Source organism: Falco cherrug, chromosome 9 (assembly GCF_023634085.1).
Source record: "Falco cherrug isolate bFalChe1 chromosome 9, bFalChe1.pri, whole genome shotgun sequence".
Taxonomy (NCBI): Eukaryota; Metazoa; Chordata; class Aves; order Falconiformes; family Falconidae; genus Falco; species Falco cherrug.
In genome coordinates this window covers 14,088,380-14,113,363 of record NC_073705.1, presented here as the reverse complement: position 1 = coordinate 14,113,363, position 24,984 = coordinate 14,088,380, and the positions used below count along the sequence as shown (strand labels likewise).

The 24,984-nt window shown below is 45.0% G+C and overlaps 1 protein-coding gene across 1 annotated transcript in view; it reads right to left on the bottom strand.

Moving 5' to 3' along the window:
- Positions 1–24,984, bottom strand: part of PAPPA (pappalysin 1) — a 184,496-nt gene that overhangs the window by 81,215 nt on the left and 78,297 nt on the right. Inside the window, 2 exon segments of the mRNA XM_055720189.1 lie at positions 8,885–8,976; positions 10,585–10,713. Of these exon segments, the coding sequence (XP_055576164.1) occupies positions 8,885–8,976; positions 10,585–10,713 (221 nt within the window).

Sequence of the window (24,984 nt, the reverse complement as noted above, 5' to 3'; positions counted from 1 at the left end):
CTCCACAGGGATAGAGCACCAGCTCTGACTCCTGATCCTCACTGTGGTCCTGGATGCTAGATAGGTTGCATGCTGGGCTTTACATTTTCATAAGCAAAGTGAAGAACGACCAGATTGTTTCTTCCTACGATTGCCCTCACAGAATAAAAACTAACAGGCTGCTTCCCTTTCCACAGTGGTGTGAACACAGCTCAGTTAAATCCGTAGAGTCCTACAGACTCAAAGCTGGGGAGGGCAGTGTCAGGAATGGTATATTTCTAGGGAGCAGTAGCTAACATCTTTATTTCCATAATGGTGCAAAATGTCTTTTCTGTTCTTTTCTCAACTACTGCGACACGAAAAGTACCCAGGGCCTTGGTAATACAAGAAAATTCTTGTCTCCACAGAGGTCTGTAGGTTCCCAAGAGCTGGTGAAGGGCATGGTGATGTATTGGTCACGTATGCCCTGCGTCATGGACGATGCTCATCAACACTGTGGACTTCTCACTTCAAGGCTGAATCTGATTTGAAGGAGAGATAGAGGAAGGAACATGAAGGAAATCTGGTTTGTCCTCAAGGAAAACTGACTTCAAAAAATTAAAAAACGGTTGCCTGGAAAACCAGCTTAAATCTAGAACAGTAAAATGTCTGCAGGCGTAGCACCTGGCAGCAGGAGACAATGTCTCTTGGGGACTGACAACAGATGCTGAAGGATCCTGATCTGAACTCGGGGAATGTGTGTTCATTCAGGCAGCCAGAGCTCCTTTTCCCTGACAAAGTTCTTACCGAAGGCACAAAATCATTGGGGCCAAACCAAAGTCCTTCTCTTGCCCTTGCTTTGGGAAAAGGCCGTCTGTGGTTCAGCAAAGACTTCTGTGACACCTGGGAACCTCTGTGGCAGCCATCAGCCTGGAGAAGGGGGATATCTGAGAGAGACAGACTGGCAAGACCTGGCCTGCTTACTGGTGCAGCTGGGCTTCAGGATCAAGAATGATCTTGGGGGTCTTGTGTGTCGCACCAGAAAATGATGCAAACTCCACTTCTCCTTGCCTTTTAAGCTGCCTGAGCACTGTGCAAAAGGCAGCCTTCTGTATTGAAACACACCCCCCTCCTCCAGGGTTCAGAAATGAAAGGATGCACAAGGTAAGGCAGAGAATTTAGGGAGTGCCCGGGAATGCCAGTCAGACCCACTGTGGCTCAGCAGGTAACACCCCAGCACAGGTACCTGTTCAAAGCAAGGCTAGCACGTCGCCCACAAAATGAGTGAAGTCTGGCACAGATCAGGAAGCAGACATGCAGGATATACACTTATCTGTGATAGGCAGCCTTCCACCTCATTAAAAAAAAAAAAAAAAAAAAAAAAAAAGATAAAGAGATCCAATTCATAGCACAGGGCACATCCTCTGACAAGGCTTTTAATGTCCAAGCCGTATAGTCAAAGGGCTGGGGACAGACACTCGGGGCGGCTTCCTGTTTTCCGCTGGAGCGCAGTGATTGGCATCAGCATAGTCTTCTTTTGTGCAATAACTACTATTTTTTTAAAAAGGCCAGACAAAAAAAAGGAGTATTTTTAAGCTCAGCTGTTTACTTAGGGCTGTTTCCAACTATAACAAGCCTCATGCCACATAACTATTTGTCCGAAAAAAAAAAAGAAAAAAAAAAGGGACACACAGACACACACACAAAAATGCAGTAGCATTGTTTCAGAGTAACAAATTCTTGGAACAGAGCGAGCTTCACATTTTAACCCCTGAAGGGTCTGTGCAGAGGTGTGCAGGCCTTTTTAGACACAGCAAGGGCCACATCACAGGCTCGCCGGTGTCAGCAGTTTCTGCAGAAGCAGGATTTTACCACCGTGTCACTTGATCGGCATCTTCAGCGCTGGTGTTTATGTTCACAGAGGAGAAGAAACGTATCCAGAGGTTTCTGTCACAAAAGGAGAAATAATTCCACTGAAGATCACATGAAGCCGGCTGCTGAGTGATCGCAGAACCTGCTCCATTTATTTCTATGGGAGTTTCACCTTTGGCTTCAGTGGGAAAAGAGTGAATAGCATGGCCTGCTTCCAGGATATCTGCTAATCTCTTCTTTAATATTGAATAAGCCAGAAACAGAGATATTTCCTGCTACAGTAAAATATTCGAGAGTTATATTCCTTCCTGGATGTTCTGATTTGAAAAAAGGAAAACCATTACACAGAGCTTGGGCAGGCCTTTCCGAATAAAGTTGCATATCAATAAAATGTGACATTTTTCTTCAATGAAATAAACCAGACACCTTGGAAATGAAGGCGATGTGGGTGTTGCAATCTACTGTGGTGCATCCAGGGGCCTCGCAGGAGGCTTTTTCTGTACAATATGACAATCGTGTCTGAGCATCTCCTGAACCGAGCAGGCAGGCATAATGCATCTGCGGATCGTGGCTCCCTGGTAATTCAGCTGCTTTGTGGAAATACATTCCTGGGCTTGTCCTTTGTCTGGCATGACTCGGCTCATCGGTATGATATAGCGGTTGGAGCACAATAATTATGCAATTGATCTGCGCGCTGCAGACAGATACAATTACAACTCCCTTGTAGAGCCCGGCACTGAAATTTGATATTTCACCTCCAAGAACACGAGCCTTTGTCACTTAAGCGAAAGGATATTTCCATCTCTGGCAGTGGTAGTAAGACATTATCTGCTCTGTGGCTAGCCAACAGGAGCCAGTGTGGCCTGTTTGACTGAAAATCTTGAGGCTTCTATCACACAAGGCAGCAAGCACCACGACCACGAGAAGGCTGGCCAGCGTGGCCCTCCTCCACGCCTGGCCCACTTGCCTGGGAGGCTGGGAAGGAGCCCAAGAGAAAAAACGCAGTGGTGCCATTCATCGAGGCAAACAGACTGCTTGTCTGTGTGTGTGACTGGATGTTACTGCAAAGGCAGGTCTTGTGCTCAGCATCTCCCTGTAAGCACAGCAAGTTGCCGTTGAGTCACGGAGGATGCTCTAAGGAGGGAAGTACAACCAGCCGTGGAAGCCTCTCTGATCCATGGACAGTAATGCGTGAGGCATGCAACAAGCAAAGGAGAAATTCTTCTGTCGGGCTCTGGTTGTAGCTGTGTCCTAAAAACCAAAGCTGGATTGAGCTGGGCTGGAGTCACTGGCCTAGGGAAAAATGCAGGCAAATACCACTGCAGCCCACATTCTCCCCCACAAAAAAACATCTGTCCTTTGTATTTTGCTGCCTGAGATGCCTGCTCTCTCTGCTCTGTGGCTCAGCTGGCCCTGCTAAGATTGCACTATTAATGACAACAGTCTGAAAATCACTTTAGGAGACTTTATGACAATGCTGTGATTACTAACTTGTCAAATGAGTGCTTGGACATTTTAGAACATGTAGCCACACTCCCATGAGATGCAGGAAACAGTCAGCTTCAAAGAATTTGCCTTAAGCTGAAGGATTCACACAAACATCATCTGAATAGCCCCGGTCAGTAAATTCATTGCTGTTTGCTATGAAATTCTTCTATAGAACCTCAGTTTCTTTATTGACAGCAATGCTCTTTCCCAAGCTCCTTGGTCAAGGCTTTAGTCTTATTGATGCCCTGTGAGATGCTGAGTTTCTCTTGCAAGGTGGCTGGGTTTCTCCCATGCTGTTGTTCTACTGAAAGCCCTCAGCAGGGTCAGCCAAGGCCTATTTAATCTTGGTGAAAGAAGGCAAAATCACCATTAGCTGCTGTGTGGGGCCACGGTTTCGGCAGTCAAAGCCGTGTTCCTGTGCAGGGGTATGAGGGAGGGAGGGGGAGAGGATGGGAGTGCGGCGTGCTCTCAAAGCATGCCCACAATGAATATGGATGGTCATCCATCAATTTATTTTAAGCACATTACTTCTCTGTCAAAAAGGGGAAAAAAAGGAAAAAGAAAGAAAGGAAAGAAAAGACATATAAAATTAGGTTTGTGTCACTCATTTAACACTGCAATTTCCCTAGAGGATTATGCACCAAACAGAGATAGCAAGCTCATGAATATTAATCATTTCCCTGAATGCAATGCAGCCCACCAAACAATAAGATTAGGGGAAAGTGCTATGCTTAATTTATGGATAATGGGAGAGGTAAAGGATAGAGCTCCCACAAAGGTAAGGCTCACAGCTGGAGGGAGAGGCCTCTGACAGATCCAGATTTGTAAGGTAGCAAAAAAAAAAATTTGAGGCCAAGCAGGAGTGAAAGGAAAGGTGTTTCAGGATCATTGTCAAATTAAAATCATACTTTCCTCTGAACAACCACTGGCGACTATGCTTCAAGCATGCCAGAAATCGGTGGTAAATTCAAGAGCTAAATATGTTTTTCTCTTTTCCTCTACTCTGTGCCTTTTCTTTGTATTTTACATCCCTGAGGCCCTGATCCAACAAACCATGGAGACATATGTCTAACCTGAAACATTCGCATTCTTCAGGGGGACTGCTCACATGTGGAAGTTGGCAGAAGCTCTGCCCTGCTTTGCTGTAAAAAGGTTTTAGCAAAGAGTCCCTTATAAGCAAAGGAGATAAAGTGTAGCAATAATAACACCAATAAGACGCAACTGAAAACCCCATAAATTACCAGGCAAACTTAAGGGTAGATAGAAGTTCTGAAGCTACTTCCCAGCTGTGTTTCAATGTGTCTATCAGCCTTTACTCATCTCTTTTCATATTACTTTCTCTCCCCCTCCCTTCTTTTTTATTGATCTCTGCATCTTTTTTATTATATCCTTCTCTTTCTTCAGCACTGGTGAGCTAAATCAATGCATAATGCACATCACACTCAACAAAAGGAATGCAAATGAAAGCAGCACTCTTTTTCAGCATCCACACATATATCTAGATGCATGTGTACAATGTTGGTGTGTGGGAGAGTGCACACCAAGGACAAGGTGCTCAGCTGCCTGTTAGACACCCATTTCTCAACAGTCCAGTGGGAATGGATCAAGTGCTAAAAAGCTTTGAGTTCCCACAACTGTAAATCATAACTCTTACAACCAAGGCCTGTTTTACACAGGACGCATCGGCTTGAACTTGGCTGAGATCCACAGTAATCGCAAAAATCGGTTATCCCAGGAGTAATCAAAAGCAAGGTGAAAGCAAAGCAGCCAAGAGGTAGGAGAGGGCTGCATCAGTCACAGCGGACATGACGGTGATTTGCTCGTCTCTTACAAATCGAAAGGCAAAGTAAAACTTTCCCCGTGGAACCAAATTCTGTGCGGAGCAGATAAAATGTGCAAAATCTGTTACACAAAGGCGGGGGGGGTGGGGGGGTGAGGGGGCGGGGAGCGGGGAAGAAGAGATGATAGATTTCAGGATGGGGAAGGGTGAGTGTACTGCAGAACTTAAAAAAGGAGTACTGCCAGATGCTTTAATTAATTAATTAATTAATCTCACTGTCGCTCTTCAGCATGTTGCAGGAAGAAAACGCTATTAATCTTATCTGTTTTCTGTTACTCGGCTTTGTGTTCAGAGAAGGCCAGGACAGCCTGACAGTAAGACCACACAGTTTCCTTCCCTGCCTCCCTCCTTCCATCCCCCGTGCCCCTCCTCCCGTGGCAGAGCAGATTGATCCACTGTTATCTGATTAGAGAGGAAAGGAGGAGGGAAAACAAAACCGAGGGGGGGAGGGGGGAGTCTAATTTTATTACAGGCACTAGTGCAAAGTGTCTTGAGAGCCTTGTGCCATTTATTCAAAGGAAAGTTGGACCAATTGAAAAAAAAACCAAACATAAACTTCACGATCCTAAAAGGCAAAGGGACCAAGAGAGGCATAGGGACACCTGCAAGAAGGCTGCCTCCATCCTTGGAGATCTCCAGAACACAGCTGGACATGGCCCTGAGCAACATGCTCCAACTTTGAAGCTGGATCTGACTTTGAAGTTGGCTGTCCTTGGGCCAGAGGTCTCCAGAGACTCCTTCAGACCCAAACTGTTCTGATTCATGGCTCTAAATCTAAAGCTTGATGGTGTTTGCGGGCTCCATTGTATTTATTTTCTACCAAGTGAGGTGACTTGCATGGTCTCTGCTTTGGAAAGAAGAAATCCACTTGGGCTTTGCTATCAAACGTCCTGCTATGGACCGCCCCCGACCATACCCCTTCAGCCCTGCCTTTGCAAACAGAATGTTGAGTGATTATTCTCAGCCGTGTGGGACCCAATCCTGCAGACAATCTGTGACAAGCATTGCATTCACTGTTGTGGTTAGATTTGCTGAAGTCTGAAGAATGCCTTGTGGTAGTTCAGAAACATGCCTGGAAGGAAGCATTTGCAAGATCAAACCCTGAGGCCCCCAATTCAGCAAAGCCTCTGAACATGTGTTTGAGGCTCAGTGAATTCTTTGGTGAAGGGGAGTGATTCCCGGGGCTCTAAAGAGCTACATAATGCAACAAGAACATCACTGCAAAAATAACACTGTCTGAAATAATTACTTGTTGTCCTACAGGATTATAACATGTGTTAGCCTTGTAAACACGGAAATAAATTACACTTATTTTTCTGTGCTCCTCAAACAGGGACCCAAGCTTTCTGTATTTTCCAAGAAAACACCCCGCCAGTCTCAAAGATGACTTTTGTTTAGCTGAATTTCTGCTCTTTTTAATTATTTATTATGCAATATGTACTGCCACTTGCTTCCTCAACACCTTTATGTTTTCTGGTGAGATTTTAATGCTTGTTATGTTAAAGCAGAATACAAATCAGCACTGCTCATCTGTCTGAAAGATGAGCCAGCAGTTTCTCCCTAGCTCTTGATGTCCTCATCCATGGTCACCCAGCAGCTGTAAAAGCCAATAGGACCTGTTCTGCAGGTCCTGAATCTTTCCCTGAACCTTTCCCAGGGACTGGATGAAGGCAGTGTTTGCCCAAAAGCAATAGCAGCTGGTCTACCCTCACAGACCCTACTTGCATGCTGAGGCCATCACCACACACATGCACTTGTAAAGTCACACAACAAAACATTTGTAAGGTCTGTGTCCAGACACCTTTCCATTGATTCAGCTGGTGTGATTCACCTGAGTCCTCATATTCAGTATTAAACACACAATTTGATTTCATTTGCTTTTGCAATCAGTGCAAAACCACAACAAACCCACGACAAACACACAGCTTTTTACCTCTGGAATTCCCCTTTCCTTTTCCACACAAGCAAATCTGAAAAATCGCTGCCTCTGTAATGATGTAGAAAAAATCTGTGTGTCTGGTTTAGTTGCTTCATTTTCTAATCATATTGCTGTCAGACAGGTTTTTTCCACATTCTTAACCACCCCTATTGCAGGTCCTGGAGATGAAGATGTACATAGGTATAAAGCAGGCTGCGGCGCTGAGCTGCAGGACACCACTGTATGCCCAAGGCTTGGGACACCCCGCTCCTGCCCCAGCACATGGACTCCCCTGGAGCACAGTGCTGCTCCTCCCCAGCCCACACAACCCAGTTGCCTTGAGAACCAACATACACAGGGGAGAAGGGGATAACCTGGGTCACATCTCAGCGTTAACACTGAGATGTGGTCCAAGTACAGCCCTGGAGCAAGGAACTCAGACCTGCTGCTGAACAGGGTGATACAGATGTAACCATTCAGCTCCAACCTGAACCCTTGCTGGAACCAGCCTCGCACTGTGCCTGACTTTGGAGAGCCCAAAACATTTGTGCAAGTGTTTATCTCGCTATCAAAATATTATGACTAATATCTTTCAGTGCTTGAGGCTTGAATGCAGCAAGTTATTTGAAACACAAACGTAACTTCCAGACCACCAATAGTCACAATTAACGGTGACCATAAATATGCCCAGATTTCAATAGAGCTATTTACATATGTAAATAAGTACATCACCGAATTGGACCTCAAGTCTGCCGGTGTGGGATGCCGAAGTAAAAATGTAGCCGTTATTACGAGACAAGCAGCCCCCAGCTTACCACCCAAGGGAAACACGATGCCTGTGAGGTCCTTCATATGTTGTTCCAGGCAGAAGATTTAATCATCAGATTGCCAAAAAGAGCAAATTTCAGTCTTGCCAACATTATATTATCTGCTTAGAACTGATGCCCTGAGCTGAAGGCATGGGATCACTAGACAGGTATTTGGTCAGTCCAGATAAGGAATCTCATAAAATGCCTTGAGAAAAGCCCTTTATAAACCTTAACTTTGGTTTCAGAAGCTCTGCGTGTTTCCTCCTTCCCCAGACCTCGTTGAGCCCTGGCTGGGAAACACAATCCCTCCCGCAGCACAGGGCTGCCCCACCGAAGGTGCGGTGTAAATGGGTCTCCATTTCCCTTCTCTGCCCCCAGCATTCCTAGAGAGTTTAATAAATATGTAAAGCTCACAACTGCAGCCCTGCTATCCCTGATAGCTCGAGCATCTTCCGGCCATTGTGCTTACAGGTTTTGCTAATCAGAGCAAACCAGGCTTGCAAATGAAATCTGATTAAGTAGTTTTCACCTCTGAAAAAGGGGATTAGCTAGACCTTTGATCCTCAGATATTGATTTGCAACTCAAAGGAGGTGTGACCTCAGCTGGACTTGCTTCTGGTCTCAGTCCCTTCCCCTTTCGCTCCTCCTCCTGTTTACCAGAAAAAATCAGTTCATGTCTTCTCACGTAGCCAGATCTAAAGCCTATTGAAGGCCCTGGAAAACCACCCACTGACTTCAATGGGCTTTGGATCAGTCCCACAATGGCTGACTTAGCCTTAAGTCCTGGGCTGTTTCAAAGCCAGCAGAACCAATTTCCCATCCAAATGACCAGAAGCTGGGAAGATATGTTCGCCTTTCAAACCTACAAATTCCACCGTTTTTTCTCTCTTCCATGACAATTCTTCAGCTAGAAATGCTGAAAATACTGTTTATTTTTTCCTTGCACTCTGCATAGAGTTGTTGCCCACCATGAGTGGAAGGGCTCTGAGCCAGACTTACCAATGCAATTAAAGGATAACTCCTGCAGGCAGAATAGGGAGCAGCCATCACCATTGATCTTATTCATATCATCGCATTCTTCCCCCAAGTCTCTGTAGGCAGGGCACACACATGCAAAAAGGAGTTAGATGGCAAATGGCATCATCCCCGACGATTGCTGCACCCCCCCTGCAGAACCCCAAAGCCCTGAAATCCAGTAGAGCGGCTTTGTGTGCCGACCCTTAAAATACCTCTCCCTTTCTCCTCCAGCCCTGACTTTCATCATTCCTCATTCACAGGCCTGCCTGGCCACTTCTCTCCTGCACATGTGGATACCACTTGCTGTTCTCTGATGAGGATGTGAGCAACTTCCTTCATAGCTCATGTGGCTGCAACTCAGCAGGTGGGGAAAAAGAGAACAGGAATCTCTGAAACTCTTTGTATTAAATCTGGAAGGGCCAGCCTGTGACCCCAGCATGGGAATAACGAGGCATAAAGCTGGGTGCTGGGCTATTCCAGGTGACAGCACTTGGAGGAGGGCAGTCGGTGTCAGGGATGGGGTCCTTCCTGCCTTGTGCCCACCCGCATGGTTGCAGCAGCGTGTGGGGAGAAGAGTGTGAACCAGATGAGAAAGGGGCTACCGCAGCTGCCAGTGGGGCCACAACCAACCAAGCTGTGACACAGCCTGGTTCCTGCTTGCTCCTGAGGCAGCTCAGCTATTGTTCAGTGCTTGCTGCAAAGCCACAAGTGATGTTTGAGGAATGTGCAAACATAACAGTAGGAGAAAAGTTATGGAAAGCAAAATTAATCTGTCTTTCTCCACCTCTCTCTCCAACACTGCCCTGGATTCATGTAATTTGATTGTTCTCTTTGATTTCCCTGCCTGTTGGGCCTCATCCTGCAAATCCTTGCTGCCAGGTATATCATTTGACAGAGCTGTACTACACGATTGCCGGTCAGCATTATTTCAAGCAAATAATACTGGCTGAATTAAACACTTGCTTGTTGTTACTTTCATAGTTTAAATAATTACATTACCTAATGCCAGGAAGCTTTGAAGCAGGTAGCCTTAAGGACCAACATAGTAAAAGAATAAACCTTAACAATAGTCATGAACAATTGTTTTATGTTTTCAGGGGATCTGGGGACTGGCAGCTGGCGAGAGGGAGCTGCTGATTGAGAACATGCAGTTCCCAGCACTCTCCTTCAGAGGCCAAATCTATCACCTCCAAATACATCCCAGCTCCAGTGGTCAGTCAAATGAGAGGCTGCACCAAGAACCTGGCCCAACATGTGGCAGGGTTTTACCCTGTCCACCAGCTGCCAGACACATGGGACTTCACGTGTGAGGAGAGCATCAAAGGCTGTGAGAATTTTTCCAGCACTTACTTCAGCTCCTCATAGGAAATGTCATATACATGTATAAAGATACAGATACACTAACAAACAGCATAAACAGCATATAGCGTACTTTTGTATCGATCCTGCTGTCTGGACTCCATTATCTTATCTCTGTCTGTATCTACTGGTGCCAGGATAGCAGGGTCTAAGTTCCAATTAAATGTCATCATCCTGGTAATCATCAAGCACATGAGTCATTATCTACAGATGAGAGCCGGCCTAAACTAAGAAGACATCAGAGGTCATCAATTCCTTTCTAGTCTCAGGTTCTGGCCGTGTACATGTGACCAGATTTATCTGTTTGCTCACTCCAGACTTACATTTGGATAATCCCGTCTCCACAGTATCCACTTCCAGAGATATACACAAGCGCGGGGGAAGGCTCGCTTTCTTCCGTCCCGGAAACAATGACAACCTGGTATGTGTATGTAGTCCTGTCACTCAGTTCCCTGCAAGACAAAAGGAAATATGAAGTGATCAGTACAACCAAGGCAGTAACACAGGGCAGAGAAGGAGGTACTGAAATGGAAGTTGGCTGCCCAAAAGGCAAATTTTAGTTCCATCAGGTTCTCAGAATATTCCTGCCTCTTTTTGGTGGGATTAATTTTCGGTTGGGTGCCTTTTTCCTGTGAGCCCAACAGTGTTACCTATGTTCGTGCTTGATTTGTGCACAGTTCTGCAATAAGTGCAACTCTTGGATATTTGAAAGTTAAAGTATGTGCTGATGAAAATCATGCAACTCGGTGTGTTGCTGCTTACATCTATACCCACTGCAGAGATGGCACAGCACTGACACCCTGGCAGGGTATCAAGCCTCACCAAACAGTAACAGCTTTACTGATGGTCGATAGTTGTGCAGCATTTGAGAAACCAGCCCTGTGCTTCACTGTGTCCAGCCTTGGACACTTCTGCTCTCATCTCTCCACGTCAGTGACTGTTACCTGCAAGTTTATGACACAGTTCATTTAAGGAACTTCAAGTTCCCTGTAAACACTCATTGCTTTCTGAGCAGCCCTGAGCTTGATCCAACTGCTGCTGGAGCCAGTGGGGATTTGTCTATTGAATTAAAGACAAAATTAGACTGGGGATGTTTCAATGATGGATAAATAAGTTATCCACTTTGCATATGAGTATTAAAACAGTAGTTAAAAAGAAGGTTTCATCCTATCCACGAGAGCACACAAAATAGGATTCACACCACAGCACTGGATCATGGTATTAGCATTGAAATAAACTAAAAAAAAAAAAAAAAAAAATAGAAAGAAGGAATTAGCAAACTGTTACATATTTATGCAAAACCATAATTACATAAATTCTGTGCATCTGTAAAATGAGGAATCATTTTTATATGCAATATAGAAATAATATAAGCCTAATATAAACATTTAGCTCTTTTACAATGTCTTTTACATTAACAGAAGTCAAAACGTTCCACAAAAAAACTCATTACCGTTATCCTCGTTGTGCTGATTTGTAAAGCCTCAGAGTGGCAAAGGCAAAATGATTTTCTTGAAATCATCAATCAAGCTAATTGCAAAGCCCATAATACAACCCAGCTCTTTCCTAACCCATGCCCATCTTCTCCTTACTATGCTCATATTGCCCCAATTACTGACAGTAATATACATGTCCTTTTGTCACAGGAACTTGGTAAAAAAGCATCTATTAATGAGGTGTGTACTATGAAGAGATATATCTACCATACAGAGCAACAAAACTATTGAAGTAGATATCAATGGACTGTAGTTACTGAAATCTTCAAGATTGTGAAATAAGTATCTCCTAACAACATTCATTAAATTAACAAGCATGACTTAAACCCCAATAATACACACTATATTTTATAACAAAGCTGTTTCTCATGGATAGTATGCCTGCAAAGTAACTGCCACTGAGTGAATTGCACGAGAATGGCACTGGGATTTGATTCTTTGTTAGTGCACATGGGAGTGAAATGGGGAGTGAAATTCAGTGGAATGAAAACACAACACAATGGCTTTCTCGTTGCTTTTTCACCTTATTCCTGTCAGCAACAGTCTATAGCTCCTATTAGCTAAATTTGAGTGTTCAGGTAGCACACAAACAGTTTCTTAATTCACCTACAGATTGAGGAGACATCTACCCAGGTACTGGTAAGAGTGTTTATTCAAAATGAAGAATTTCAAACTTCTGCCCTTGGGCTCTGTTTAAAAGAACAAAGAAAAAAAAAATTACAGGAAGAAACTTCAGTGGCCGAACACACATCGATGTATAATACTGAGGGTTTCCTCTAGACTTCACTCCCAGATAAATCCACTTATTAAGATGGGAAGTTTTTGAGATATACTGATAAAATCAAAGCAATGGCAAGCTTTGATTATTAAAGAGCAGTTATTTCTCAAGTTCTTTCTCAAAACTGTTCATAAAGTAGTTAAGATTAACAAGTATACTTGCATAAATGTGGATTTTGTCACTGGGAATCTGCTAACCACAAAAAAGCTTCAATTCTTTGAAAAGACTTAGCAAATGAATAGATCAGGCAGCTGTAACAGCTACAAAATAAACCCATGCTGCTTCCTGATGCACTGAGATCACACGCATGAGTGTAAACCAGTAGTTTTCAGATACTGAATTTTGGTGTGATTTCCACCGATACCCATAAGTGATGGGCAGGCATGCGGCTAACAGCAGAAAGTGTGCCTCTGCGAGCGTGGTTTAGTATGTGGGAGTGTTTGTGTATGCCTGTGTATACATGTAAGCAAACGGAAAACAGGAAAAGTTCACATTTGTTTATGTACAGGGTGGGATGTTGGCAGAGCATAATGGAAGAAGACATAGAACTAAATTAAGCATGGGAGAGAAGATGGTGTTTATGAATTATTAGGCGATTGGAGATGAACATGTATGGGGTGAATAAGACAGAAAACTGCAAATGAAAATTATTAGGTGGGGAGAACTCTAGCATATTTAATTATATGGATTGTGAATAAAAAACAGTATGGAGAGAGGACCTTGTGGGCATCAGAGAAGAGTGACTGATAGCTTTGTGGCAATGGGCTTTGGTCTAATCCTGTCACCTGTGTAAGGAGGGGAGATTTCCAACTACAGCCTGCTGTTCAAAAATAGAAAGTTCTGGTGTAATGATATGTCATGAAAGGCAAATGATTCTTATAGTTTAGTGATAAAAATAATAATAAAAAAAAATCCATTTCTTCTCCAAAAAAGAAGCTGAACAAAATATCTGACTCCTTACATATACATTTAGGTATTTGTACAGCCTGGTCTCCCTTACTTCTACACAGTTTGGGTACAAAATCGCTATTGAACTATTTATGCTCACGATACCCCATGAACTATGAGGGTAATATCCTTGTCCCTGGTTAGAATATAGAGAAGGGGAAGACAAATGTCTGGAAACATATGGTCCCTGCAACAGCAGGATGGGGAGCCACCTCTCCAGACCCCCACTGGAGCTGTGAGGCCACTCTTCCCCCAGCTCCCCTTTCGGACAGCCCAGTCCAGAGCAACATGGAGCTTCACAACCTTCCCCTTGGCTGAGGACAGCAGATGAGCGCCTGGCTGTCCCACCCAGGGCAGCACCAACAAAGCAGCTGTGCCCAGAGGAGGTCAGCAATGGGAGCACGCCTGCCCCAGGGGTGCCATCCAGCATCACGCAGCCATAGGTGGAGGCACGCCTGGATGGAAGCACCAGAAAGCCACGTTAGGAGCACAAAGCTCAAGGCACACGCACTTTCAGCTCACTCTGGCCTGATGCAACTAGTGTTAAAACCTGACTGAGCTGGATGTGGCATTTCATGTCTCCACAACTGGAACCTGAGATACTTATACCCTCCTGAACTGTTAAATGCATCATATTGGCAGCAACTGAGAGTTTTAGCATTCCTTCACAGTACCCACATTTCGGAAAAATATAGCTGCTAAAGGGATGATATGTGCAATACTTTGGGCAGTAATCCAGTACGATAGTGAGGGAGGGAGGAAGGAATGCAGGAACAAAGCAGGGGAAAAAACCAAAAAAAGAATTCATTCTCTCCCATATAGTTATAGGGCACCAGGGTCGATATTACAGACTATATCTGGAGATGTCAGTAAGGCAAGCTCTGCTCCAAGTGTGATACAAGTGTGGTTTTTGACCATTTATTTTCTCTCCTGCCTTCTCTCGAAGCTGATGGCACCCCGGCAGTGATAACTTGCTCTTTCCACTCTGCTGTCAGGCAGGTCCGATGCACGGCAGCTTTGTACAATGCTACTTAAGAAAGGGAGAGAGAAGAACATCTTTAACATTAAGGATGTGAACAAACACTCTTTTAAATTTATATCTATGGTCTTTTAATGACCTTTTCGAGAACTGAGTAAGCCACATTGATCGCTGCAGCTTCCGCCCGTGGGGAGGCAGTCTTATTAAAAAGCAATGACTCAAGCCCTCTGCTTAGAGGGGGAATTAGGATGTGCCGCGTGAAATACCATGAGGGCAACTTTCCTGTCTGCTGTGGCAAGTGACGGATGCAGGGTCAGGAATATAAAACCCTCTAATTCTTTTCCTGTTTTTACTGGGGAGGCTGGGCAGTTGAGTTAACCTTGCTGTGTTCCCCAGGCAAGAGATCTCTGCTTTTAGTTTGGGTGTTCCTGTAAAACTTACAGGAAAAAATTACACCTCTGGAAGTTGTTTTCTACTCAGATCAAGGTGAGTTTAAAAGATCATTGAATTTATAAAAGCAACACGCTTGCCCTGGAGTGCCAGCAGACCTGCAAGGGCCGACAGTGCCCCAGCCCCATCTGCTCTGTGCCCACTGCAGGGCTTCAGCGTCTGAGGACACAGGACCCACTTGAGATGCAATGAAAGCACCGAGGGAAAGCAAACATCCCATGCCTCTCTCCCTACTACAATGGCATATATGTTTTTCCAACTACATATCACAGCAGGGAGGGGTTTTATACAGCAAAGACTTGTTTCCAACAAAATTGAAAATATACTTAAGACTGATCCCAGCTTCTGCCCTATGAAAACATAAATGGCCAGAAAGCAATGAAAGCAGACAGCATTCCTGTTGCTTAAGGACAGGACAACAAAGTCTTAGGCATCCCCAGTTAAACTATGGTTATTGCAGGCAGTGTCATGTGAAAGAGGCAAATTCCACACCTCAAGCATCCTCACCAAGGACCCATCTTTGACTTTGAACAGCCACCAAACTCTTGAGCTAAACAACAGCATTTCCTGGACAGCTCTCTGCAGGCCAGAACAAGCTCCGGTCTGCCAGCACCATCCCCGCTGCCCTCCAACACTGTCACCTTTGCTCTTCTTCAATCACAAGGAAGCCTTGCTGAGCAAAACAGGAAATCTGCTGGTGGCAAACAGCAGTGACCCCACATCTTCCCTTCTTGCAACGGTTTGGATCAGCTGCTCGAGGTGCACTTGAATACAACCGCACGAAAAAGCTGAAGGTCTATGCCACCTCCTGTCCTGTCCTCCGCCACCTGGAGCTGTCCAATTCCTCCCCATCAGCTGCTCGCAGCTGCCAGAACACCCAGCGTCATTTACAGAGGTCTTGGATTACCCCAAATAGCCACTAACTCAGTGAAGAAGCACGACACTTCTCAGACTTGCTTAGAGCCTCCCAGTCCTAGACACTGAACCAGGGCTTGGTGTTTCTAGGAGGAGCTAACACCACTCTCTTCATTGCTACTTAAGAGTCGGTCATTATGCTGTGCTGCATTTTACCCCTTAGCAGTACCACTGCAGTGTCTGCAGGCTCCCCCAGCCTCAGGTGCTCCAAAAGTAGCTGATAAAGACTAACCCAGGGGATGGGGTTGGTTTAGGACAACGCAAACAGATCTGCTCCCCAGGTCCCATTCTTTTTCCTGCATTGCCATTGACTGTACAACAAATATGACTGTTTTCTTCTTTTATCTCCTCTCTCACACACGCTCCCCCTTGCCTCGCCTTTCCTTCTTTTAATAAAAATGGCATGAGAAGCACGGCAGAAGATAATAAAGAGAATTCCTGCCTGGCTCTGCAGTTGGGAGAAAGGAGGGGTGGGATGCTGTAAACAAAAGAAGGATGTCAAAAATCCTGAGCTCTTGCGACGGGCTGTTTTTTCAGCTGTGATCCGATCTCTTGCTGTTTGGATAAGCCCAGTGACATGGCAGGTGCAAAGGCCTCAAAACAAGTCTCCTGCCTCTCTCTCAGACACTGAGCTGACTCAGAAGACATAAATGCCAAGGAAGTAGCCTTGGAGAGGCTTTTCTCTCTATCCATGATGAGACAGGTTCCAACAGGGGTGGTGGGTTTGCTCTGTGCCCTCCAGCACATTGTTTATGTTTTGTTTACAAGCAAATCAGAAGAGGGTGGTTGAAGTACTAAATGAATGCTCATGGGCTGGATGGGAGAGTGGGGATGGTACGGTGGATTTCTGCTCCCAAACCCAGCTTAAACCTGGACTGGGTATTTCTGAGGAAGAAAGACAGAGCTACCAACGACCTGAACAGGCAATCTCAGTTGAATACTTGGTGAGGTATGTGTTGTACCATCAGGTGTCTCTACTGTCTGAAGCCCTGAGTCTCATCGTACAAAGCAGTGGCATCAAGACAGTGTCCAAACTCAACTTTTCCTTCTGACTCTATCAGAAAGGTATTTCTACTAATGCCTAAACCAACCACTTTATCCACTTACATGATACCATGGAGACCACGCCTATTTAAGATTGAAGGCAAGGGTTGAGGGACCAGCCTGTTAGGAAAAGGAAAAAATCCTTTGCTCCATTAAATACTTCTAAGAACCAAAGTCATCACCAACTCTCACAATCACCACAAAATCAAAACAAGCCATTAGTTTACAGCTCTGTTCTCACTTACGCCGGTGTAAAACTCAAGCAACTTTAGGAGACCTGAGCAAAACAGTCCAGGCTTAAATCACTGCAGCTCAGCTGCTCACCTCTTCCTCTGAGCTGCAAACATGTGCATCTGCTGCTCAGACCAGCTCCCTGCCTGCACAAGATGCCCTGGCACAGGACTACGTGCTGGTCTGTAGCACCTCGCTCTGAAAACCAGGTCCTGCTTAGGACCTCAAACACATTTGGTTTTTTACAGTGATCATTTTCTTCTGTCCTTCGTGCGAGAACTGTAAGTTTTTTAAGTAGCAAGCATATAGATATATATGTAACTGATTAAGTCCAGCAGACTTTGATATAGTCGTCCAAGTATTTGCCTGGTACCAATTTAAAACACAGTAGCATATTTAATAAAAAACTAAGTTTGCAGCCAAGGCCTTAAAGATATTTCCTGGGTTTTTCTCAAAAGAAAAAAAAAATTACACGTTAAAAGGCAATTTTCTATTCATGTTTAAACAACAACAACAAAACCTATGAATTTTTAAGGTGGATGATATAAATGGGGGATCTAAATGAGATTAGGTTACAAATCCTGGGATAAAGGAAATCCTGGAGGCCCAGGGCCTCACATGGGTGTTTGCACTAGACAAGCAATTTCACGGCAGCACACAGGTTAAGTGTCAGAGCACCTGGTTGCTATTAGAAGCAGGGAAGGAGGGGGGAAATCTGTTGTGTTTGCTTCTTCACGGCTGCGCTCAGAGCTTAAGCTGAGATGGGAGCGCTTCTCAACACGAAGCTCAGATGCAGCCACCATGGGAGGGAAGGCTGTTCTGTTCTGACCGTGGAAGGAAAGATCCGGGACACGACATGCAGAAGGCCCAATTTCCGACTGGTGGAAACCAGCACTTCCCTATTGATTTCTAGGGACTGGTGCCAGTATCCACCACCCGAGAACAGTGCTCCCATGCACCAGCGTGGCAGGGAGAAAACAGTAACACAAGCGGCGGGCAGGTTAGGACAGGTGAATGGCTTTAAAGGCCGTCATCATCACTGGCAACCCCCTGCCTGTTGCATCATGCCTCTCGATGAGCACTGCCTGATTACTCACAATGTTATCGACATCCCAGTTGTGCCACGGCTTTTCCATGCAGGACCACCAGCAGCAGCAGCCCTGCAGGCTCCAGCGCTGGTTCAGACCACACCGCAGAAGTGCCTGGTGTGCACCCTGCACAAGGGTCTGGGACCCCAACAACTGCCCCTCAGCTTTTGGATGGCGACAGTTCATTGCTGGGGCTGGGAGCACGTCTACTGCCACCCTCAGCCCCGGGCCAGTTTGCCAGGTTCAGCTCTCCCTGTGGGCAGAAGCATCTTCCCAATTTAGGGCTATCAGCTTGGCAAAATAATGTTTTTCAGCTTCTCTGAATCCAGACCTGACCTCTAGGATTTACTTTCAACAGGCCTGAGCCAAGACCTGATTTTCAGAACTTAATACCCTCCCATTTCCACGTAATCCCACCAAAATGGTAAACAGAGCCATGGGAGCAGACACTCACAGAGCCTGATCCAAAGGCTCCTGAAGCCAGGGGGAGTTATTATGTGCATTTTCAGTGGGGCTTAGATTGGGCCCCAAGTGAACACAGATGTTTGCAGTTTTCTCTGGTTTCACCTCTACCACCCCTCCTCAAGGAAACCCCAGCTGGGAGGGTAAGGGTGTGGGGGCTGGGGCACTGCTCCTCACAAGGAGGGAGGGAGCCTATAGGTACACGTGCCTACGCATGAGCGAGACGTATGTGCTGTCACACAAGCCGCACAGCAGAGCCCACAGAGATGGGCGAGGAGATGAGGTGACTATTCCAAAGGAACAGTTTGTCATTTCCCTCCTTAGGGGCTCTGTGTTTTGCCTTAAACCACTTCAGATTATGAGAAATCCTACTAGCTGGTCTCCAGTGGCATCTTTAATGGTTTAATAACCGAACATTACTGAACATATTTCCACTAGCCTCTTTCTAAAATCCCATCATGAGCTAATTTCCCCTATTGTCATTACATCCGCAACTGGTCTTACATTTAAAAAAAATCTGTACCACTGTGAATAAATGAGCTGCTTTACTGCCCTGAGCTCTCAGGGCCAGTATTTTTAGTACTGGTTGATAATTTGGGGTGTCCAATTCCAGGCACCCTCTCTGGGGTACAATTTTCAGTGAAGAATGAGCTCTACTTCCAGCTTGCCCCTCCTGTCACGAAAAGCTCCAGGAAAATGCTGGAATGGGGGCAGCAGCAGGCAGATGCCCAGTGTCACCATGCATTGAAGAAGCTCCTGGCCAGAAAGGCTAAGATGAAGTTTGGGTGAAGCAACCACACGATGGGTGCCTTGGGCCCGCAGTGTGCTCAGTTCATGCCATGCCATGCGATGATACACCTAAAAGGCTTCTGTCTTGTCTGTCGCTGTATCCAATGAGGTATTAAGGACAGCACAGGTATTTTAGTCTCACTGCAGCGTTGTTTCCAAATCCTTGCCTCTTTGAGTGCAGTTCCACTCCAAATTTAACAGAGACTTGGAATTCATTTCCTAGGAAAATATATTAAAATAAAATGCCCAGGAAATGATCAGGCCAATAGTTCAGTAAAAGTAGCTGAAAAAAGCTGTACTGGCTGACACTGCTGATAAAAAGGTAGGTAACACATTTCTGCTTCTTCTGCGGTATTTGAGGCTCACTCCAAGTTTTACAAGAGAGTTATTTTTAAATTGTTGCATAACACATGTCTGTCCAATATTTCTTTCCTCAATCAAGCAAAGAAAATGCATTTGTTATTCCTGGGAGATTTCTGGTGCTTCTTATCTTATTTAGAGCCCAAAATAAAGATGCACACAAGAAGGCAAACATCAGAGAGAAATTATTATCCATGAGATAATGCACAGACTAATTTACCACATATCTGAGACTGTTTCACCTGCAATAAATTATTTTGCCCAGCAGGAAAAGTCCTGTTTGACCTTCTTTTTTTTTTTTTTTTTTTTTTTTTTCCCTGCAGCTGAAAACTCTGCTACTACTTCTAGGTCGTGAGTTCAAATTCCACCCTGGCTGGGAGTGATTAAATATATCAGTTTCTAATAGTATTATTTGGTTAATAATAGGACAGCCGTGAATGTTTGCTTTTTCAGGGACATTTGCATATGGCTAAGTTGTAGTCTATGGGTCTGATCTCTCTACAGATCAGGCAAATATCATCCAAGAGGTACAGTGGAGATGTGAATCGAAAGTGGCAGCAGTCCCTGTGGAGCCTTTGGCTGGAGCAGAGCTGATCCCGAGGCCAAGCGTCATTCCTCAAATGGGGCAGTCCCTCTTTCCTGGCTCTTCCCATGCTCTCAAGTCATTTCTTTGCGAGAGGCAGCTATGGGTCATTCAGAGCAATCTCACCCTTCAAAGATAGACCCAGGCTGAAAAATTCCTCTGGACTGCCCTGTTTCAGGATCACAAACCCATAAAGATATCAACCCACCCTTACTACCTTATTCTTGCATCATGTGCGGCCGAGCCAGAACAGGAGCTACGGATTTTGTCGAGTGCCAGCTATAGTTACAGCGTTACATAAGAAACCGCAACAGCGAAGAATCACAAATCTATCACTACAGCTGGCACCAAATGGCATCTTTGCACAGGCTTAGCGGAAAAGCTGCCTACTGAATTGGCACAGACCGTCAAATTGTTCTTTCTCTTCTCCAGGGCAGGGTTAAGGCAATTTGGCAGAGGGCGGTAAGGGAGAAAACTGCTCTATCTGTTCTGTGTGTGGGGTCAGGAAGCAGATTTTATTCTTTCACAAAGATAACCTGGCACCTTTAATGAAGAAAGCAAGAAAGAAGGAAAGCCACCAGAGTGTGGCTTCCAGCTGTCAAGTCACATCAGCCAAGTGGAGATGTATAATCCCCGAGAGCAGTAGCACTGCTAGCCTCTAACATTTAATCGTGAGCTCTCTGAAAGAAGGCACCTGGTGTATTTCTTCTGTAAAATGCCCGGCACACTACTGGCAGCTATAAATAATAACAACCGCTACCTCAGTATTCAGCAGCAGAACATATGTGAAGGAAGGATGCAGAAACAGTAGATGGAAAAGGAGCTTCCTCTCAACGGCTTGCCAAGCCCTCGGTGCAGAGCAGGTGTACACGCTGCTGTCTGGCATAGGGAGCAGAATCAGTCACCCCTGCCCAATCCCAGCTCCCTGCTGCCATGCAAGCCAGAGGTGAGGTCACATGGTTTGGGAAAGGAAATAATTTCCCAGGAGTATGTTGTCAGTGAAGATGCTGCTGGATGGAGGAGTCTCCTTCCTACCAGCATTTCACCTCCATCAGCGTAGATGAAGCTGTTACCAGTTTCCCAGTGTTGGAAGGGAACACGTGGGACAGGCAATTGTCCCATCCTTTTCTGTTCTTTCACCACAAGAAATTTCCAGGTTCATTAAGCAGAAACAGGGCAATCAATACTGGCTGCACAAGGAAGGAGCTGCCAAGGCAGCCAAGGCTAGACAGGGCCTGGGAGAGGCACCAAGACAGATGATGCTGGCTAGCAGACTGCCAGCACCTCCGCTAAGCTCCGGGACTGCTACACTCTTCTACACCATCTGAGTATTAAACTTCACAACTTTGCCAAAACTGACCACAGGCAGCTCCGATACACTCCGAGCTCTTCACTGACACACGGAGGCTTTCAGACAGTGACAGCACGGCTGCTAATCCAGCTGGGAAACTAGGGTCAGAGAGCAACAACTGAAACAGTGACTCCTTAATGCAAGGACGGTGGATGAAGAGCTAAACGAAAACTAGCAGTGCTAGTGTTGCACCTGAAACTGGAAATTATAGGGATAAGGGAAACCTGGTGGGACAGAAGGGTGTTTGCTTCCTGGGAATGCTCAGAATAGCTCAGTCCATGCAGCACTGCAAACTAATCTTAGGGAAGCTTATAGGAATGAGCAAGAAAGTGTGAATAAATTTGTTCCTGTTGAAGCTTGGAAAAAGTGTTTTTACTGGAGATGAGCTGTAGACTTTCATATGGATACAGATAGGGATCTCTAATATATTACTAGAGGGAAATAATATGAAGAATTGTGCAGTTATGGAAAAGAAAACTAGATGCAGACTAAAGAACAAATGCTTTTAATAATGGCATGTCTCTGGTACTGCTAGCTGTGAGAGCAGGCATCAAATACTTAGGGACTCAACAAGAGATGACACTGTCCTGGTCTTAACTCTAGTAGCTGGAACAGGTTGGATTGAAAGAGAAATTTGAATGAAAATGGAAATTTGCCTTTCAGTTATCCCTTTGAGGTTAACTAATAAGCATTTCCCGCAAATAAAGATCTGAACCTCAAAAGTCCAAGTATCTGCAGACAACACAGAACTGGCAAATAGGCTCAGTCAAGGCAGAGAAGGATGGAGTTATAATGTAGAAATGACTCATTTACAGGACTGGGTGACTCAAAATGGTGCATGTGGTGGTATAAGACAATATTATGCATGTTAGGATCAAGAAACTCAGAATACACTGGGAGCTCTTCATTGCAGGTGAGACGGGAAGAAGCAGTTGGTTGTTATTTATTCAATTTCAAGACAACTATGAACCATGAGTGGGATGTATCCACAAAAAAAGTATACAAGGTCCTTGCACGCATCAAGGCAAAGCATTTCCAGGGTAGCTGGTTAAGTATTCGTGCACAAGGACATCTGGAATACCATATACAGTTCTAAAGCCTGTTGGGAATCCAGATGTGTAGCATGCCGATATCACACGGACAACCTAGCAGCTCTTGCAGATAAATCTGGGCATATAAAGTGCTTTCTTAACATTTCAGCCCTATCTTAGATACTCCCCAGTATTTCCTGGCATATCAAGAGAGGTTTGGCATAGTAACTGCGGAGGAGGGGTAAGCAGAAGATGGTGATAATATGGGCTTCAGCTTTTTGGTGTTGGGAGAACATCCACCCAGTGATCTGTATCTCGTTTGGGTGGAAATATGGTCTTAATTATCTTCATGACAGATGGATCTGGCAATTCATTTCAGCTGCTTTAGATCATACATTCCTCTGGCTGGTAGACCTTCAGAAAATAGAGGAATAGATCTTCAAGATGAAGGAAAGAATGCCATAATAAGGATAGATGTCACCATGAAAGTTTAGTGTTGTATTCGGCAGGGACTCGGGTTTACATATCATCACTGTGATATTCATGCAGTCTTCCTATTGAGTCCAGGGGCTAAAAGGCACACCAATAATTGGCTGTAATGAATTATTACTCATTCTGAATAGTCACTGCTGATTCTCCAGCCTCTCTGCTTGTTCACATTTGTAGGAACCTTCAGACTAAAGAACTGTTTTCAGTTCATAGAACTCCTTCAACCACTCATCGCCTAGAGTTACCAACAAGTCACTGATCATACGCCCTTCTGATTAACAGTAATGGTAACCAGTAACAAATGGCAAATGCATCAAAAACGCAAATTTTGAAACAATTATTTTGCGTATAGTACAATGCTGAAGTGCAATGCTGAGGACAGCAGCCCTCCAGCTACCTGTGGTCTTGATGAGGGTAATTTCTCAGTCGTTCTGCAATCACGCCCCGGAGCCTGAGTGACAGCCACACTCCACTGTCTTAGGTGAGGAGTTACAACACAGTGAATGACATGGAGTTTACAAGCTTAGCACTGAATGGAACTCCTGATTCCAACAAAATATTTTAAAATACTGTATTTACTTCAGATGATGACCAGTCCCCTCCAGCTATTATCAAGCAACAGAAAAGGTTTAGCCATAGAATGTAGGTGTAAAATAGGCAAACACGGAAGAAAAGCATATTCCCTAATGTGAGGAAATGCAAGTTTCTCTCTCTGTGTCTTTTCTTTCTTTTTCAAGTACGAATGCAGTATCTCTAGGTGTCACTTAGGTACTAAAGCTCTAGTCAGTGTAGGAATGGCTCAGAGGAATGTATCACAGGACAGCACACTTGCTTCTCAATGACACTCAACTCTGCAAAACCAAAACTCGTACCAGGGCTTCATGCTGGGATTCTTTCTAAGGTTATTTCAGTCAAAGCCTTTGTCTTGAAAAAAGCCTAAAAACTACACCACACAGATGACCTGATCCGTCACCGTCCACCACATTTTGAGGTTTCCTACGAAGTCTGTGGCAGAAAAGTTGGGAAAATTTCCAATTCTTAGAAACTTTTCCAGTTATTCTGACAACTTTCCAAAACTAATCTTGGTGTCTTTCAGCTTGGCCTGCTGGAAGGGAGAGCACGGATCTTGCCAGCACACCCGGCTGCTCACTGCTTGCAGCTTTGGCTTCTGAGAGTGCAATGGGGAACACGGGCTGCTCAGCCCAGACTGTCCCAGTGGGACTGGCACCTAACTGCCTGTGACATCCTCAGGAGAACATCTCGTTATAGGCACTCACTTGTCACTGAGCTCTTAAAAAACCAGTGGTTGCTACAAACAAATGCAAGAGCAATGATTACATCCCAACTGCAATGATGTGAGCATAAAAGTGCTACAGTGAGGGCAAAGCGAGGGCAAAGCAATTACTACATTCACTATTGTGACTATCTTGCACATTATTTCTAGAGAACAGCCAGAGTGCAACCCTCTATGCATGAGCACAACCCACACTTTGGATTAAATTGTGAGCTGAGACTTTGAGACTTGCAGATGAGGCTCCTTCCTTATCACTCGCTGTGGTGTGAAGACTCAGCAGTTCTGTGCTGCACCTGGCCTGACCTCTTTTTTTTTTTTCCCACTGATTTATTTAGCTTTCTGCTGTCTTCCTAGGCTCTGACTCTCATTTTGTGTCACAGATACCAGCAGTTCTGGCTGTTCATACTCAGTGGAATTGAGTGTATCTTGCCTGGT